The sequence below is a fragment of the Varanus komodoensis genome, unplaced genomic scaffold, assembly GCF_004798865.1.
Source record: "Varanus komodoensis strain SLA01 unplaced genomic scaffold, ASM479886v1 scaffold16, whole genome shotgun sequence".
NCBI lineage: Eukaryota > Metazoa > Chordata > Lepidosauria > Squamata > Varanidae > Varanus > Varanus komodoensis.
This window is the reverse complement of record NW_025335468.1, coordinates 13,533,521-13,550,087: the sequence shown is the minus strand read 5'-3', so window position 1 is coordinate 13,550,087 and position 16,567 is coordinate 13,533,521. Positions and strand designations below refer to the sequence as shown.

The 16,567-nt window shown below is 40.4% G+C and overlaps 1 protein-coding gene across 2 annotated transcripts in view; it reads left to right on the top strand.

Annotated features, from left to right (window-relative positions):
• Positions 1 to 16,567, top strand: part of PDE3B (phosphodiesterase 3B) — an 87,010-nt gene that overhangs the window by 33,255 nt on the left and 37,188 nt on the right. For both annotated transcript variants that reach the window (XM_044425566.1, XM_044425565.1), the window contains exon 2: positions 10,932 to 10,982. In XM_044425566.1, coding sequence (XP_044281501.1) covers positions 10,932 to 10,982 — 51 coding nt within the window. The remainder of the gene's footprint in view (positions 1 to 10,931; positions 10,983 to 16,567) is intronic.

The following is a 16,567-nucleotide window of genomic DNA, read 5'->3' as shown; positions in this document are numbered from 1 at the left end:
CCTGATTAGCAGACAAGCTAATAATGTGCTAGATGGAACAACAACCAGGTGGATCCATAGTTGGCTACAGAACTGGACTCTAAGAGTGCTCATGAATGGCGCCTTTTCACACTGGAGAGAAGTAATGAGTGGGCTATCACTGTTCAGTCCTGGGCCCAGTGCTCTTCAACATTATTAATAATGAGGAAGGATGAGGAAGTGAGGATGAGGAAGTGCAGGGAATGATGATCAGATCTGCAGATGACACAAAACTGGGTGGGATAGCTAATACCCTGGAAGACAGAAAGTAAATTCAAGGTGATCTTGATAGTTTGGAGTGTTGGGCTAAAAATAACAGAATGAAATTCAGTAGGGACAAATGCCAAGTTCTGCACCTGAGGGCAAACGCCCAACTGCATCTTTGCAAGATGGAGAATACTTGGCTCAACAATACTGCAAATTAGCAGGAACTTGGAATTGTTGTAGATCATAAGCTGAATATGAATCAACACTGTGATACGGCTGCAAAACGGCTACATTAAGCCCTATAAGGAGAGATTAAAGAAACTGGGCATGTTTAGCTTGGAGAAAAGTAGACTGAAGGGAGATGTACTTAAAAGGATGTCACAAAGAGGACAGACAGGATCTCTTCTTGGTCATCCCAGAATGCAGGACATGGAATAATGGGCTCAAGTAACAGGAAGCTAGATTCCAGCTAGATATCAGGAAAATTTGCCTGACTGTTAGAGCTGTGCAACAATGGAACCAATTATCCCATGTGGGCTCCCCCATGCAAGAGGCATTCAAGATGCAACTGGACAACCATCTGAGAGGGATGGTTTAACTTGGTGATCCTGCACTGAGCAGGGGGTTGAACCCAATGGCCCTCTGTCCCCCTCCAACTCTACTATGATTTTCTTGAGATAGATGTTATGTTTATAGTGTATTTTGTGTTTAATATTTTAGTCTTCTAAGCCATTTTATGTCCTTATATTTTAAGCACTTTGAGCAAGAGCTTTTTTGAAAAGCTGCTGTAAGCTATGCTGAGCCCATGGAATAGGGTAGTATATAAAAGTTGCAGTCCAGTGAGTGAGTGTGTAACATTCTACAGCCCTCTGAACTTGAAGGATTATGGGCATCCTATAGACGGCTGCAGGAGGGTATAGGTGAAGATCACCTCCAGCATGCAAGACCCTTAAATAGCTAATTTTAATCCACTGTTTGCTCTGGAGTGTTAAGAGAGGAGGATGAGATGCTGCCAGGTTACTTAGTTTGCTATTGAAGCCTGTTTCCTCCCCTCCCTGCCCATGGAATAGGCACAGAATTCCATAATTTTTCAGCCAATGTGGTTCTTTCCAGGCCAGCTGGCAGAATACTCCAAGTCCCAGCTCCAACCTCAGAGTACATTTCCAAGCTCAGAGCTGGAGTCTGAATTTTCCAAGGCCATCTAGATTATGTCTAGCAGCCTTAAAACTTCATCCTTATGAATGATCTACTTAGCAGTATGTTGCATTAAGTTCAGTGGCCTTAGTCTAGACTCTAGGTAAATTGGCCCATGATGCAGCAAAATTAGTAACAACATATCCATGATTGGAGAAATCCTAAGAAAGGCAAGAGTCACTTTGTATAGTAAGCGTGGAAGTAAATAGGCGATAACATGTCATCTTGATACAGTCATTTTGAGCTCAGCACATATTAAACTGAGAACAAAGGGGTTGGAAGGTGGGAACACATCCAGAGATTTGGCAAAACCTGTGAACCACTAGTGCTCATTGTTTCTGCTTTGGCTTCTGTCTTTGGCTGAATCATTGATAAATTTCAGCATGGGAAGGTGGTAGAATAGAGTTATGACTAGCTGGGGTGGGAGGAGAATAAAAAGGTGAAAGGCAGGAGTGACAGGGAACAGGAAATGGAATAAACAAAAAAGGGAAGAACATCAGAAGGAGAAAAGGGTTGGTGTGGAGGCAAGAAGGAAAAAGTGGAGGAAGAGGCTGAAGTGACAGGAAGACTTCGTTGTTGTTGCTGAAAGCTGGCAAAGAGTCTCATTATGCTCCTTGGAGATGTCTGATTTGGCCACAGTGACATATTTCTTAGTGACATCCTGTTTGTATTACTTTAATGAGCTCTATGTGGGGCTGATTCTGAAGAATGTTCAGCAACTCCAGCTGTTGCAGAAAGCTGCTACCAGACTGTTGACTGGGGCTGGCTACAGGCAGCATGCAACTTCATCACTGAACACGTCTGTTTTCAGGCACAAATTGAGGTGCTTGTTACGATCTACAAAGCCCTGTGTGGGTCAGGTCCAGGCTATCTGAAAGTCCATATTCTCCTCTGTGACTGTCTTTAAGATCTTCAGGGAAGGACTTTCTCTTGGTCCCTATCCTTCACAGGCATGCTTGGTGGGAACACAGGCGAGGGCCTTTTTGGTGATTGTTCCAACTTTCTGGACCAGCCTTCTCAGGCTAGATTTGTTGCCTCCCTGTTATGCTTTTGAAGAAAGGCAAACGTTTTTCTGTTTCTGACAGATCCTTAGGAATAGTCTGGACCTGTGACTATTTCATTTGAACTAGTACTGTTGTCTATATAGTCTACATTGTTTTACTGATTTTTTTAAAAATGGTGCTTTATATAATTTTAATACTGTAGCTGTCTTATTTATATGTTTAATTTTTGTATATTTCTGTTAATGTTTTAATAGGACAAGTATTTTAGGGCTGCAAGCTGCCTTGAGCCTCAGTACTGGGAATAGATAAAATGCAAATTAATAATATTATTAATACTCACTGAAGTGCAACCTACCTAGGCAGAGGAACTTATATCCTTTCTTGGGGAACCACAGCTAAGGAGTCCTAGCTGTCTGAGCTAAGGGGAGAAATGGCATCTTAGATCAAAAGCATTAAGGGAAAATGAAAGAGAGGCTAACCAGAAGGGCAGTGGTCAAGAGGAAGAAAACATGCCATGCTTATTATGGGGTCTTAAATAGTTCTTTCCTTTGAAAGTGGGAAAGACAGACGCTATAATAACCAAGCCAGTGTTGCAACCAGACTGGGATTTAAATAAACATTTTTTGTTTGGAGGCACATCAGGCATTTCTGCTTTATGGGATGCACTTATCAGTTTGGATTTGAAATGCCCATCCCGTTCACCCTCTCCTCACAAAAACTTTAAGCTTCTGACCAGAAGTCCAATTTCTTGGCCAGATTTCCGTATTACTTCTATTAATAGTGTTTTGTTAATTAGGGAAAAGCCTCATAAAAATTAATTATAAAGAGGTATGGAAAAGTAGTTGCTCCCTATTAGGGTTAAGGCCAAGAGTATTTAACCCAACAGAATATGCTTTAGACTGTGAGAAGATAAGGAATGATTCCTTGTTCTTAATTAGAAGCTGCAATCCTAGAATATCCTTCAGAAGGTAAAGGATTGCTTTATTCCACAGTGCCTTTGTCAATGAAGACCAAACCATCTACTTGAGCAGATTTTGCTTTCACTTCTATCTCTATGTGTAGCACTTCATTTCCCCCCATTGGAATGTAATTCACATTTAATGATGATGAATGTGCATTCAAGAACACCACTGCAGTGAAAGCTCAACTCTTTTCCTTCTCCTTGTGCTTTCTCCCTTTAGATCTATCTGTATAGCTATGGTACACACATTTTGTCTGGTTTTGGTAGGCAGCAATCATTTGTGGTTGCTGCTAACTCCAAGCCTCTAGCACACATGGAAAACCAGGAAGGAATGGGATTGTACCTCTGACCTCATACTGATTTAGAGCAACGGTTTTCAACCTCCAGTCTGTGGGTGCTTTCCTGTTGATTGGGGGCAAGGAGTCATGCTGCTCATGGCAGACCGGCATGGGGGCTGGCTGTGCTTCACCACCTCTTCCTTGGCATTGGCTTTGCTGCCAGAGGGGCCAAGGAGGGGAGATATGCCTCGATGGGAGCCAGCTGGAAGCCATGCTGTGCTGATTTCAATATTTTGTTCTTTTATTGGCATTTTTTATTACTCGGTTTCTGGTTGATTTCGAGAATTTTCATGTTTTTGGTATTGTGTTTAGAAACTAATACCCACAATACTGTATTGTGTGTATGGTGCTTTTCGTTTCTGCCTCAGCAGTCCCCAAGGTGGTTTTCCTGTTTTCGCTGGTCCCCAGGTGAAAGGTTGTGGAAAGGTTGAAACCACTGATCTGGAGTACTCAGACTTTTCACTTCTGAAAATGAAACTTTACTACGCAGTAACTATGACTACAGTGAAATTGCTGCAATACCAGTGACTGCCTCGACCCTTCCTGCAGTTCCATGTATAGGAGAAGGATGGGGCAGGGGGAACTGTGAGTTCATGATGAAGTTTATAGGTACTCAAAGGCAGCAAGACCTTTTACTGCTGAGCATTCCTGATACCACCCAGGATTTGATCTGAAAAAGACCCCCCCCCCCATCCCATCTTTGCATGCCAGAGGAGAGTTGAGAGGTTTTTTTTTTTCCCCACCCAGGATGAAGTGAGAGGCCACACACCTTTGTTGAGCACTCTCCATTGTGCAGGAATCTTAGGAGGTATCTCTTGCTTTATGCTTAGTTGAGGGCTTCCATTATGTATATGGTTGCCATTGACAATGAGGTAATCACATTCGAGGGCACTTTTCACATAGCCTTATTTTAGATTCTGTTTTTATAGCTGAAAATGAAGGAATATTGAAAGAGCATTATAGAATGTTGGGAGTTACCTTCTTTGTATAAAGAAGTTGGGTTTCCTGTCCATTCTCCACTGTTTCTCATTCACATTAATACAGTCATATTACAGTCATATTATTTGTACATCTCATTCTCCCATTTTTGTCAAGGTCAAACAACTTTAATTCAAATGCATTTAATGAATCCACAATACTACTCTCCCTCCTAAATAAGAAGCTAGATTTGCTTGACATGCCAGCCTATTGTCAGTAACTATGGTGTGTTGTCATGTCAGCCAAACTCAGACCATTTTCCACAGAGTAGCTTTATTGCCAAAACACAAGCCAGTATAGCAACTTATGGCTTGTTCTAGTGATTCTATTATTGCCTGAACCTGCAAGAGCAATTCCATTCTAGGTTGCAAGGACTGGCTAGTCATTTGACAAGAGTAGCTGTTTTTATAGTCTCTGCTTTGCTGATCTCATTGACGACCTGTCTGGCAATGTTCACATGGTTTTCAGGTGTTCAAATTTCATCTCCATTTCCCCTCACTAGTCTGCTAAACTGCTCTGTTATTGTAGGTGCTCAAATTTTCCCTTTATTTCCTGTACTTCCTTTAAAGTGGCACAATTCCCCAGCTTTGTAATTTGTGTATCATTCTGTGTGTGCATATGTATGTGTGCTTTTGCTTTAGTGTGCCATATGACGTGTGACACAAAAATAACCGGATTAGTAATAAAAAATTTATTGATGATTACAGCATTCTGAACATTGTCACCTTCTATATACTCCCCCTCCCGATCTCTACACCATTCCATACGTATTTTCCATTGACTGAAACAGTGCTGGAAGTCTTCTTGTGTGAGGCTTTTCAACAGGCTTGCTGTTTTTGTCTTCACTTCATCCATTGATGCAAAACGTGTTTCTTTCAGGTCCCTTTTGATTTTTGGGAACAAGTAAAAATCACAGGGAGCTAAATTGGGTGAATAAGGAGGATAATTGAGGACAGGAATGTTTTTTCCACTCAAAAACTACCTTACGGAAAAAGCATTGTGCACAGGAGTACGATGTTGATTCATTGTTTGTCCCCCCCCCCCCCCACATTATTGTGGCAACACATGTAGTGAGTATAGTTCGAATACTAACCAGGTTATTCATAGGATATACCTAGCCGGTCAGTGGTTTGAGAGGGCGTGTAGGAGGAGATACCGTTCTATGATGTACGTGTAGCTGACCTCCAGACAATTTTCCAGGAAAGCCCTAAGCGCAATCTGGTTATTTCTGTGTCTCACCTCGTATGAATGTGGCTGGTTAGTGACATGCCAAGGGGTATTTCTGCTGTTATTGCTGATTATTGAGTGGTGATAATAATGTGAATTTCTATCTCTAGTAACCTCCAAAGGATTGGTCTTGGGAAAGGGCTTCTGTGAGCCATATGATGGGCCAGAGGTTCTTCATCTCTGCTTTATGGCCATAGCTGATTACTCAAAATTGGCTTTGAATGAATTAAAGATCTATTTACAAAATCTGTTTATTTATATCACACTGTTAGCATCCATGTAAGCAAAAAAGACAAGTTCATGCCTTCAGGACATTACATTCTCAGTTTTTACGTAGGGGAAGCAGTATGCAGGGGACAATGATGAATCTATTAATAAATGAAATAACTACTGAATGCAAGTGCCTGAATGGTGCTTTTCTCTCTGAATAGCAAATTATAGTCATGGACCCAACTAAATAATAATTTTCTAGGATTTTAGGTTTGAGCACCACCTTGTGGGATGTTGTAAAATTTTAGGGGAATATGTCTGGCTAGAACATAAAAAAATCAGAGTTGGAAGCACCCTCAATGACCATATTCTGTCAGATACAGAACATCCACTACCGTAACATCCCTGACATGTGGTCATCCAGCCTCTGCTTATAAATCTGCAACAGACTGCTGAAAAGCTCATACTGTCAGGATTTCCTTCCTAATGTTTAGTCTCTGTTCTTGTAATTTGAACCCACTGTTTCAGGTCTACCTCTAGAACAACAGAAAACAAATACTCTTCATAACCCATTTAACATTTCTTCAAATATCTGAAAATGGTCATCAAACTATCTTTAAGTGGTCTTGGTTTACACTGTACAACATCTCACCATGACTTCATCATGGATTGATAGAAATGGCTAGAAAGCTGCCTGGGAGAGCAGCTAAAACATCTGCTGCTCCCCTTATTTTTTGCTGGAGCTAATGCTATCTTCCCTCATCCTTCCTCAGTAACTTCAGACCCATGCTTCTAAAAAGCAAGAGGAAAGGAATCTAGAAAGTGTCTGAAATAGGTTTACAACCTTTTAAAATGTTTATTCTTGAGCAAGTACAAGTGCAGGTATGATCTTTACATGATCTTCTCCTGACATTTTACTCTGGGCTGTCAGATTTATATACTTCTATCTAAAACTGTTCCTGCTGTGCCTTAAAAATTGTGTATATTTACCAGTCCTTGTTACTGCTTTGTAACTTGCATTGGTTTTCTGTTGTTATGACAGCTAACGAAAGAAAATCATTAAGGAAGGCAATAGTTATGAAGTGAAGGGTAATTGTAAACTGAAAGCACATGGTAGCTACAGGAGAAATATCTTTTGGGGTCGTTATACTTACTTTAGGAGTAGGTGCATCAGCATTTTAAAAATGTTTGCTTGTAGGGGAAGAAGAGACAAACAAGAATAGCAGGGAGATAATTGCAAGAAGCAGATAGAGTTATATTTTGCTAAATAATGGACAGGTTGTCTGGGTTAGCATGTCACAAGAAGCTGAGGTGTTGTCTTATCCTTGTTGGTCTGTTGTGTATCCAGACCCAGTCATGGCATTTCTGCATGTTATCTTTAGTTTCCCAAAACCATAGAGAGAATCAACAGTCAGTTTTAAGGTTACCACATTTCACCATGGCTTCTCCAGTTGTACAGACCTGGGATCTCCATTTTACCATTGTTAGTATAGAAACAACTTTGAGTCCTGTGGAAAAAGCAATCACAGAATCAAAATCACACACTCATCCATTCTCTACTACCCTTAGTTCTCTAGAAACACATGCATCATCATCCAGTTTATTCCCATTGGCTGAACAATGGGCCTATCTACGTGTGTATTTCCAGAAATGGGAAAAATAGATAAATGCCTGAAGGGGGGAGTTAGGTAAATGTCTTTATTTTATTTTAATAAAAAACCCTTTGGGGGAAGGAGTGGCTAGGAAGTATTGCAGAAATGGATAGGAAGGGGAAGAGACCTTTTTATTTGACCAGTATTTTAACTCATAGTAATTTTAATTGTGAAATGACTTATTTAATTTATTTTAAATGATGCTCAGTGTGGAATAGTTAATTTATCTTATTTTATTGATTTCTAAAATAATGTTGTAAGCCGTCCAGAGACGACAGTAATGGACGGCCTACAATTTTTTTTAATAAATAAAAGAGAGAGAACCAGACCCACAATCTCATCAGATTAATCAGTGGGACTGTCTCCTCCATCTTTGGAAGCAAATTTTATAATATAGTTTAGTCTTTTAAATAATTTATCATAATACAATATTAGGCTTCTTCTCATTTAGGGATTGTTGTAATATTGCAAAAGTTTTGGGAACAACTGTTTATGCTTTACACTCCTCTTTGCTCTGAAGCTGGATAGGTAAAAAATGCGTTTTTTTTTCAACATAGGCAGGATCTGCTGGTCCTGTGCACAAACTTATAAGCGGCTAGATGCAAGATCTCTCTTCATGTAGATGCTTCCTTTCTATTGTGATGAAGTAATTGCACTTTTCTGGATTGGGATTTATTAGTAAGATTTTATTTTCTGTTATTACTATACCTATCATTTTGAATCTGTGAGTTGAAGCTCAGTTTGCCATGTCACCTTGAAACCTAGTTTTGGATAGTGAAGTTAACTTAATAATAACATAAACAATAGTAATAATTACTACTATATTAATGGTTCATATTGTGAAGCTTGGTAAACACTTTTTAGTGATATGGATGGCCTGCTTGTTTTAAGTTAAAATAAAGAAAGAATTTCCACCTGAATTTGTATGTTTTCTTGACTGTTACATTGCCATATGAGACATGATGAGACAGTTGTGTATTTTTAATTCATTTTACCTTATTTACATTCAAGACCAAATGAAATGCACTGTCATACGTGAGCCCACCTTTTCCCTTTTATGCCACAAGCCATTATCAACTCCTTCATAGGTTATAGAAGATGACGTGCAAATCTGGACAGCTGGATTGTTTTAGGAGCTAGTGCCATTGAGTGTGAAAACTGAACAGTGACAGAAAACCGTAGGAAGAAAGTTTATGCATTTGAAACATGGACTTGGAAAAGAGCTTTGCAAATACCCTGGACAAACAGAAATACAAACAAGAGAGCCATGGATCAGATCAAGCCAGAACTTTCCCTGGAAGTAAAAAAAAAAAAAAAGAACAAACAAACAAAAACCAAAAACAAAACCTGGAACTCTTATAACTTTGGACACATCATGGGAAGGCAAGATTCTCTGAAGACAATCATGCTAGGGAAAGTCAAAGTCAGAAAAGAAGATAGCCAAATGTGAGATTGATTGACTCCATAAAGAAAGCCACAGCCTTGAATTTACAAGAGCTGAGCAGGTCTATCTAGGGCAGAGCATTTTGGAGGATATTCAAAAATAGGATCTCTATAAGTTGGATATGATTTGACAGCACATAATATCAGCAACATCCTATTTAAAGTTTGTTCAAGAGAACAGTCAACCTGGTGCTGGAAGGATAGTGGATTTGCTGCTGAACAGGGTTCTGTTGTTAGACTAGCTGCTGCATTTTGCAGCAACCTCAACTTCTGAACAGGCTTCAAGTACACATAAAGTTCCTTGCAATAATCAAGTTTAGAAATTACCAGAAAGTGAATTCTTGAAGCCAGATTATCCCTGACCAGATAGGAGCATAGCTGAGCAACCTGCTGGAGCTGGTAGATAGCATTCCATGCCACTGAGGCCACCTGAGCCTCAAGTGACAGATATGAGGGAGGAACCCCAAGTTATAGTCCTGCTACTTCAAGGGGAGTGCAATCCATCCAGAAGAAGCTGAACACCTTCCATCTGTTCAGAGGAACCACCCTCTAGCAGCATCTCAGTGCTGCCTGGATCACTTCCACTCTGTGAACGGAGCAGGTGCATGAATAAATACCGTGTTTCCCTGAAAATAAGACACTGTCTTATATTTTTTTTTTGCTCAAAAAATACATTAGGTCTTATTTTCGGGTAGGTCTTATTTTTTTTTAATGTACACCCTTCTGCTCTGCACCCTTCTGCTGTGCACCCTTCTGCTCTGCACCCTTCTGCTGTGCACCCTTCTGCTCTGCACCCTTCTGCTGTGCACCCTTCTGCTCTGCGCTTTTCTGCTGTGCACCCTTCTGCTGTGCACCCTTCTGCTCTGCACTTTTCTGCTCTGCACCCTTCTGCTCTGCACTTTTCTGCTGTGCACCCTTCTGCTCTGCACCTTTCTTCTCTGCACTCCAATTGCTGCCAAAAGATGTATACACCGATCCTCTCCAGCACCTGCTACTGGTACTGTCACAGGCAGCGGAGGAAGCAGAGTGGCATGAGCTGATGCTTCCTCTATAGTGCCGGCTCCTGTGAAGGGCGGAGTGCATTTGATATCACTCAGTCCTTCGCAGGAACCAGGACTATAGAGGAAGTATCGGCTTAAGCTGCTCTGCATCCTCCCACTGCACCCTCTGCACTCTGCTGTGCCCTCTGCACCCCGCCTGCACTCTGCAAGTAAGCAAAAAAGTAAGACCTATTACCAATAATTTTTGGTAATAGGTCTTACTTTCGGGGTAAGGCTTATATTGTAGGACCTACCCTGAAATAAGACTAGGTTTTATTTTCGGGATAGATCCTATTTTCAGGGAAACACGGTACATATGACTGCCTGATTGCATCCACTTTGGCTCTCAAACATAACAATAATGAGTTCATAAAATTGATGATTTGTTAAGCAATATATCTTATCAAAGAAGGAGAATTAAAAGATTCAAATATTATGGTTGAATTTCTGTTTGACCTAACTGCATTTAAAACTGTTGTTTTCCTCTTGGTCTTACTGATTGGAGTGCAACAAAATAACTGAATGTGGCAGCTACTGTTAATCAGGGAAATATTATTTACAATTCATTGTTATTCTGAAAGAATTCAAGATGATGTTAAAGAATTTTTGCTTGTATACAGTACTTTAATTGTTTTAACTTCCTGCTTGTTTTCTTATAGATGATTCTTTGGGACTGGGATTTGAAGCAGTGGTATAAACCTCAGTATCAGGTAAGTGTATCTGAGATACAGCTAAGGACGCAAAGTTTTTACTAAAGAAAAGAGGAATATAATGATGTTACTTAATGTGTTATGTATATCCAGCTTGTTTTAAATTAGGTAGACTCTCTTAAAGGAAATTTTCTATTTTATTTTAAGAATATCCCCCATTAATATACTCACACTGTGAAGAATAATAAACAATTTGAAAAGAATAGGAATTATCCAGTACATTGGAACTGTACATCACCCAGAGACCCCATGCAGGGCTATAGACGCAGTTTATAAATTTTAAAATTACAATGATCTAGGATATGCCTAGATAATTTAAAAAAGAAGAAAAATTGGACATACTTTTGGAAGTTCTGATACATTCCAATTGGTTGGATCTAGTCCAAGTTAGTTATAGTTTAGTACAGTTAAAATCCATAGAATGTTGAGCATGATAAACTTAACCCCGTTGCTTTCAAAGAGAATTAGTTTGATTCAACCCTAATTATTTAAAGTTCAGAGAAACAGTGAATCAGTACAAATGCAATGATGTACCAGGTTTGTAAGAATGAACCTGTACTAGACTTAAGGTCAGAAATGGAAAAAGTGAAACCACATAGAAACTACTTTGCACATATTTGCCAGGGACAAATTGCCTAGTAGTTGGGGCGGGGCGGGGGGGGGAGCAGTAACAGTAAGTGTATCAAGAGAGGGGCAGGCAGTATCTTCCCCTTGACAATATGTTCCTCTGGCTTTTAAGTGTTGACGTGTCACTTTATTTATTTATTTATTATTTATTTATTTATTTGGAACATTTATATGCTGCTCCATTCGCAAAAAGCCTCGGGGCGGCTTCCAAAGGAAGCTTACTTCTTCCCAGTGGATACTTCTCAGTGTCCTTCACCTTTTCAGTATTTCCCTGGCCATCCAGCTACTGCATAAAGGGGAGATATTAGTTCACTATTTTTCTGCAGCTCCTTTCGGAGAAGTTACTCTGAATCGAAGTAGTTACTGTAGGTAACTGTCCATACCTTTCCTGGCCATTTATGTTCCAGCCGTTATATTTGCATATAATTCTGTAGGTGTTTTAGAACTCTCAGGCAACCACACTATCCACAGCAACAAGTGCTCTGAAAAGGAGCTTCAAAAATATGTGTGTGGGGAAGAAATGTCAGTTAAACACTTAAAAGCTAGAGGATAGCATTGCCAAAGGGAGGTATTTCCTCCATACATTGAGTCACTCTCATTACTTTCTCCCGCTTCGGTTGTGCTTTTCAACTGACAGCTGGGCTATTGGTCCCTGCCAACTGTGCACAAATTAGCTTATGTGTAATATTTCCTCATCTCTTTTTCTGATATGTTTCCTACTCCATTTCCTAGCTCCCTTTGACAACGGAAATAGACAGGAAGATTAACCAGGCAAGTCTACAAATATGGCAGGCCTCTTTGCAAGACTGAGGCCCCCAAAACAACTCAGCAGTACTTCAACCCACCTACCCCCATGTTAGCCAGGAAAAAAGGCTGACATAATAACATTAGGGCAGATGGACAGGCTAAGCCCGGTGGTAGAGAGGACTGTCAAGGTGGTAAAGCCAGCACTCCCACCCTTGCTGAGAGAGTCCAGGGCCACTGATCAAGGCTGAAGTCTTCAGGTCAAGCCTACCTATACATGACACTGTTCCATTCATGGTTCATGAACCTTTAATCCAGACAGGGTTTGACTTCTGCATCCTACTCCCATCAGTATCCATCACTACAGATAGAACTCTCCATGGCCGGGAGTCTCATTACTTCTTTTCACAATGAAAGGACTCACCAGGAAAAAGCACTGCATATGAACCAACTTGATCTTCTCCCAATCATCCAAGCCCTACATGTGTTGAACCCACTATCACAGGGAAAGCCATTCAGCTCACAATAGGCAAAACAACTTTAGTCATAAATGAACAAGGTAGTAAAGAAATCCTTCTCCTAAACCCCACCCTCAATCAAGGTAAAACACTGAGCTAAAATACTTTTGTCTAAAACAGATAGAAAGCTCTATCTCAGCTAATTTATAGCACAGCTCCTTAATTAAGGCAGCATGTCACTTTTAAGGGAGACCCTTATGCTGTGCTTTCTGACTAGACTTTAGATGCTAACACCATGGTCACAAAATGTTCTGCAGCAGAACAGGAGAAAACCTGGAATTCCTGGGAGATGCCTTTCCCTTTTACAGAACTGGAGTTCTGACATATACCCTCTCTCCCTTTCCAGTGATCATAAAAACTGTGAAAAAAAAAGTGTGGATAGGGCCTACTGTATCCTTGTCACCTCTTGATAACTCTAGCAATTGTGTGTCAGTCTTCTTTCCAGTTGACTGCAACCTCTGCCTCCCCTCTCTTCTGATCTTCTTTCAGTGAACAACAAATAACATGCTTTATGTCTCATGGCCTGGAAAATAACTAACCTACAGTAAGTTCTAGAAGGCCTAACAGCTTCACACAAATCCTTCACTCCAACCTTTCACACAATAAGGTGAAAGGAAGTGTGAACCTTCATAGTTCTGATGCAACAAAATCCAATATCCTGTGGTTTCCCAACTATCTTTAATTTCTTGTACTCTCTGAAGACTAAGGGCTAAGCCCTGCTTTCCATTAAAGGCTTAGTAGCATTCTCAGCTAAAACACTGGAGGCTCTTCAGTCTTCTCACACACCAGTGTAAAACTCCACCTTGAAATCTGTCAAGTAGTATTGGCTCAAACCATACAAAGCAATAGCTACTGTTGACCTTTGACTCCACACCATGAAGGTGGTCTTTGCTATTACCTCCATCCATTAGATGTACAACTAATGTGCTTTACATTGTGACCAATCATTCCTACTTTTGCATAACGACAAAGTCTTATTGTGAGCTGTGCTTCTCCTCCCAGTAGTAATAGTCTCTCCAGGGCTTCTTTGCCAATTGTCTTCATTTTACATGCAAATCCCTGAGCATACACGAAGCAACATTTTGAACCCTCTCTGACATTCTTCACTCAGAGCTTTTCTTATGAATCATCGGTATCTGATGGAATTCTCAATCTGATAGAATCCCTATCTCTAAATAGCCTCCTTCAAGATGTTGTTGCTCTTCCCCATTCCCACGGGCAAATTGACTGGGGCCCTCAGCTGCCCTTGAACTAATCTCTCCCATAGCAGGCATAGCTGGGTACCCAGGGCCTTGGACTGCAGCTGGAACTGTGACCGTTTCAACACTCATCTTGTTATCAGAGTCTGAGCTGTCAGTCCCTTTATGGTAGGCAACCTCTCTTGCACACCCTTTATTTGCAGATTCTGAGCTGTCAGTCCTGCCAAAGCAGCACACCTAAGGTTTGCCAAACTCAACAAAAAAGGACAGGGTGCTTACTTATACTTGATGCTTCAAGTTCACAGATGTGGTGCATTTGAGAACTCACATGACCCATTTTCTTCCTTTCCTCCTTTCTTAAATGCCTCACTTTTTACTTTTCTTCACTGTAGCAAATTCAGGACTGAGTAGTTAGCAGGAACCAAGGACAGGGCATGTGCAGAGGAGCTGGGCAGGTTTCCATCCTAAAACTTGGTTGAGCTGTAGAATGTTCCAAATGACTGTTCTGCACAGATTTGAGTGCACATATGTCCACAGCTACAAATTCCCCCCTCTGTGTTTGCACATAACTAAGCCTGAATTTCCATCAATATTAGCTAACATTTCTTTCTTATAGGTTCAGTCCATTTTATAGTTTCTTGATTCATGTAGATGAGGGATTAGTGATGATTGACCTATTTATTCCCTGTTGAGTAGCCACTCAGACTGCAGTCCTGAACACCTACATCTGGAAACAAACCCCATTGAACACAGTAGGACTTTTTTCTGAATATACACAAGAATATAAAAGCCATGCTGGAGCCTAACATCCTCCCGCTCATGTTCTCCAGCAACTAGCCTACAGAGGCATGCTGTTTTTGGTAATAGATAGCCAAAGTGACTAGTAGTCACTGATAGCCTTGTTCTCCATGAATGTGCTAAATTCCCTCTCAAAGCCATCCAAGTTGGTGACATTGTTAATTGGTGGCAGTGACAGGTTTTCTACTGGGGTAGAGTTGTTATTGGGATTCATTACTTATTTCCTCCAAGTATTTCACAATAAAATACAAAAAGAAAGAACTAGTAATAGGAGGAAACCAGTAAGTAGAACTTCTTCCCTTCCACAGGAATAAAAGCTGACACCAAGGTAATTAAGTGGATCTGTTTTAGGAGCAATAAATTGACTATCACAAATCCCTCACCTCTACTCCTCGGGAAGCATACAAAGCTTATCAGGAAACAATAAAACAGGTAGGACTTGAAAACAGGATGTGTTGAGTTAAAAACATAGGTGCACTTAAAAGCCTCAATAGCTCACACTAGATAATTTCCTGCTCACATGAGATAGGGTGGTGCTAAAGTCAAGACTAATAAAAAAAGAACAACACGGAAAAAAGTCTGGATGCAATAAGCCACTACTGATATCTGAATGCTCCACTAAAAAATGAGTGAACATAGTATGGCAATTCTTGAGAAAAGGGCTAGCGTGAAAGCTACCATGTAGGCTGAATTTGAAACCAGAAACATGTGCTGGAAAATAAACAGCTCTTACTGGGAAGCATTTGTATGTGACTAGAGTGATGGTTCATATTTAAGAGCAAACTGCACAGAAACTGTCCCCAAATCAGCAAGTTCTATGCTTAAAGATGACCTAAATTACTTGAAAAATAAAATTATATACATTTTATCAGTTTCATCAAGTTCATTGCCACTATATTACAGCAGATGATGTTGTATCCTTCCTATCTTACAGTGTTAATCTTTTGCCTGTCAAAAAGGGCATGGAGAATCCATTTATGCTGATCTTGCATTGGGTTTCAAGAGGCAGGCAGTTAAGAATATTATTTTATTATTATTAATATTATTAAAAAGCTTCTGTATGCCATCCTATTATACAAGATCTCAGGAAGGCTTACAATATTTAAAAAGACAATTAAAACAACAATTTCAATAAATAATAGAACAAAACAATAAATCATAAAACAACAGAGTGACTAAATTTAAAAACTATTAAAGTTTAAAATACTGTTTAAATAAAAAGGTTTTGGCCTGGCGTCAAAAAGAGTATAAACTTGGTGCCAGGTGTACCTCTCTGGGGAGTACATTCCAGAGTCTGGGCACCACAGCAGAGAAGGCCCTACTCTGAGTTGATGACCTTTTTGCCTCTCTTAGAGAGGGTTCCTGGAGTAGGGCTTCTCCCATAGATCTTAAGGGGCATGAGGGCATATAAGGAAGGAGACGTTCCTTCAGGTATCCTGATCCCAAGCTGTTTAGGGCTTTATAGGTCAAAACCAGCACCTTGAATTGGGCCCAAACTTCAACTGGAAGCCAGTGGAACTGGTAGAGGACCGGCTCTACCAGTTATGTGAGAATAATGGCCAGTTCCTGTCAGCAGCCTGGCAGCTCTATTCTGTACCAGTTGCAGTATCCGAACCGTTTTAAAGGGCAGCCCCATGTAGAGCACGTTGCAGTAATCCAAGCGGGAAGTTACAAGAGCATGTATCACTGTTGCTAGGGT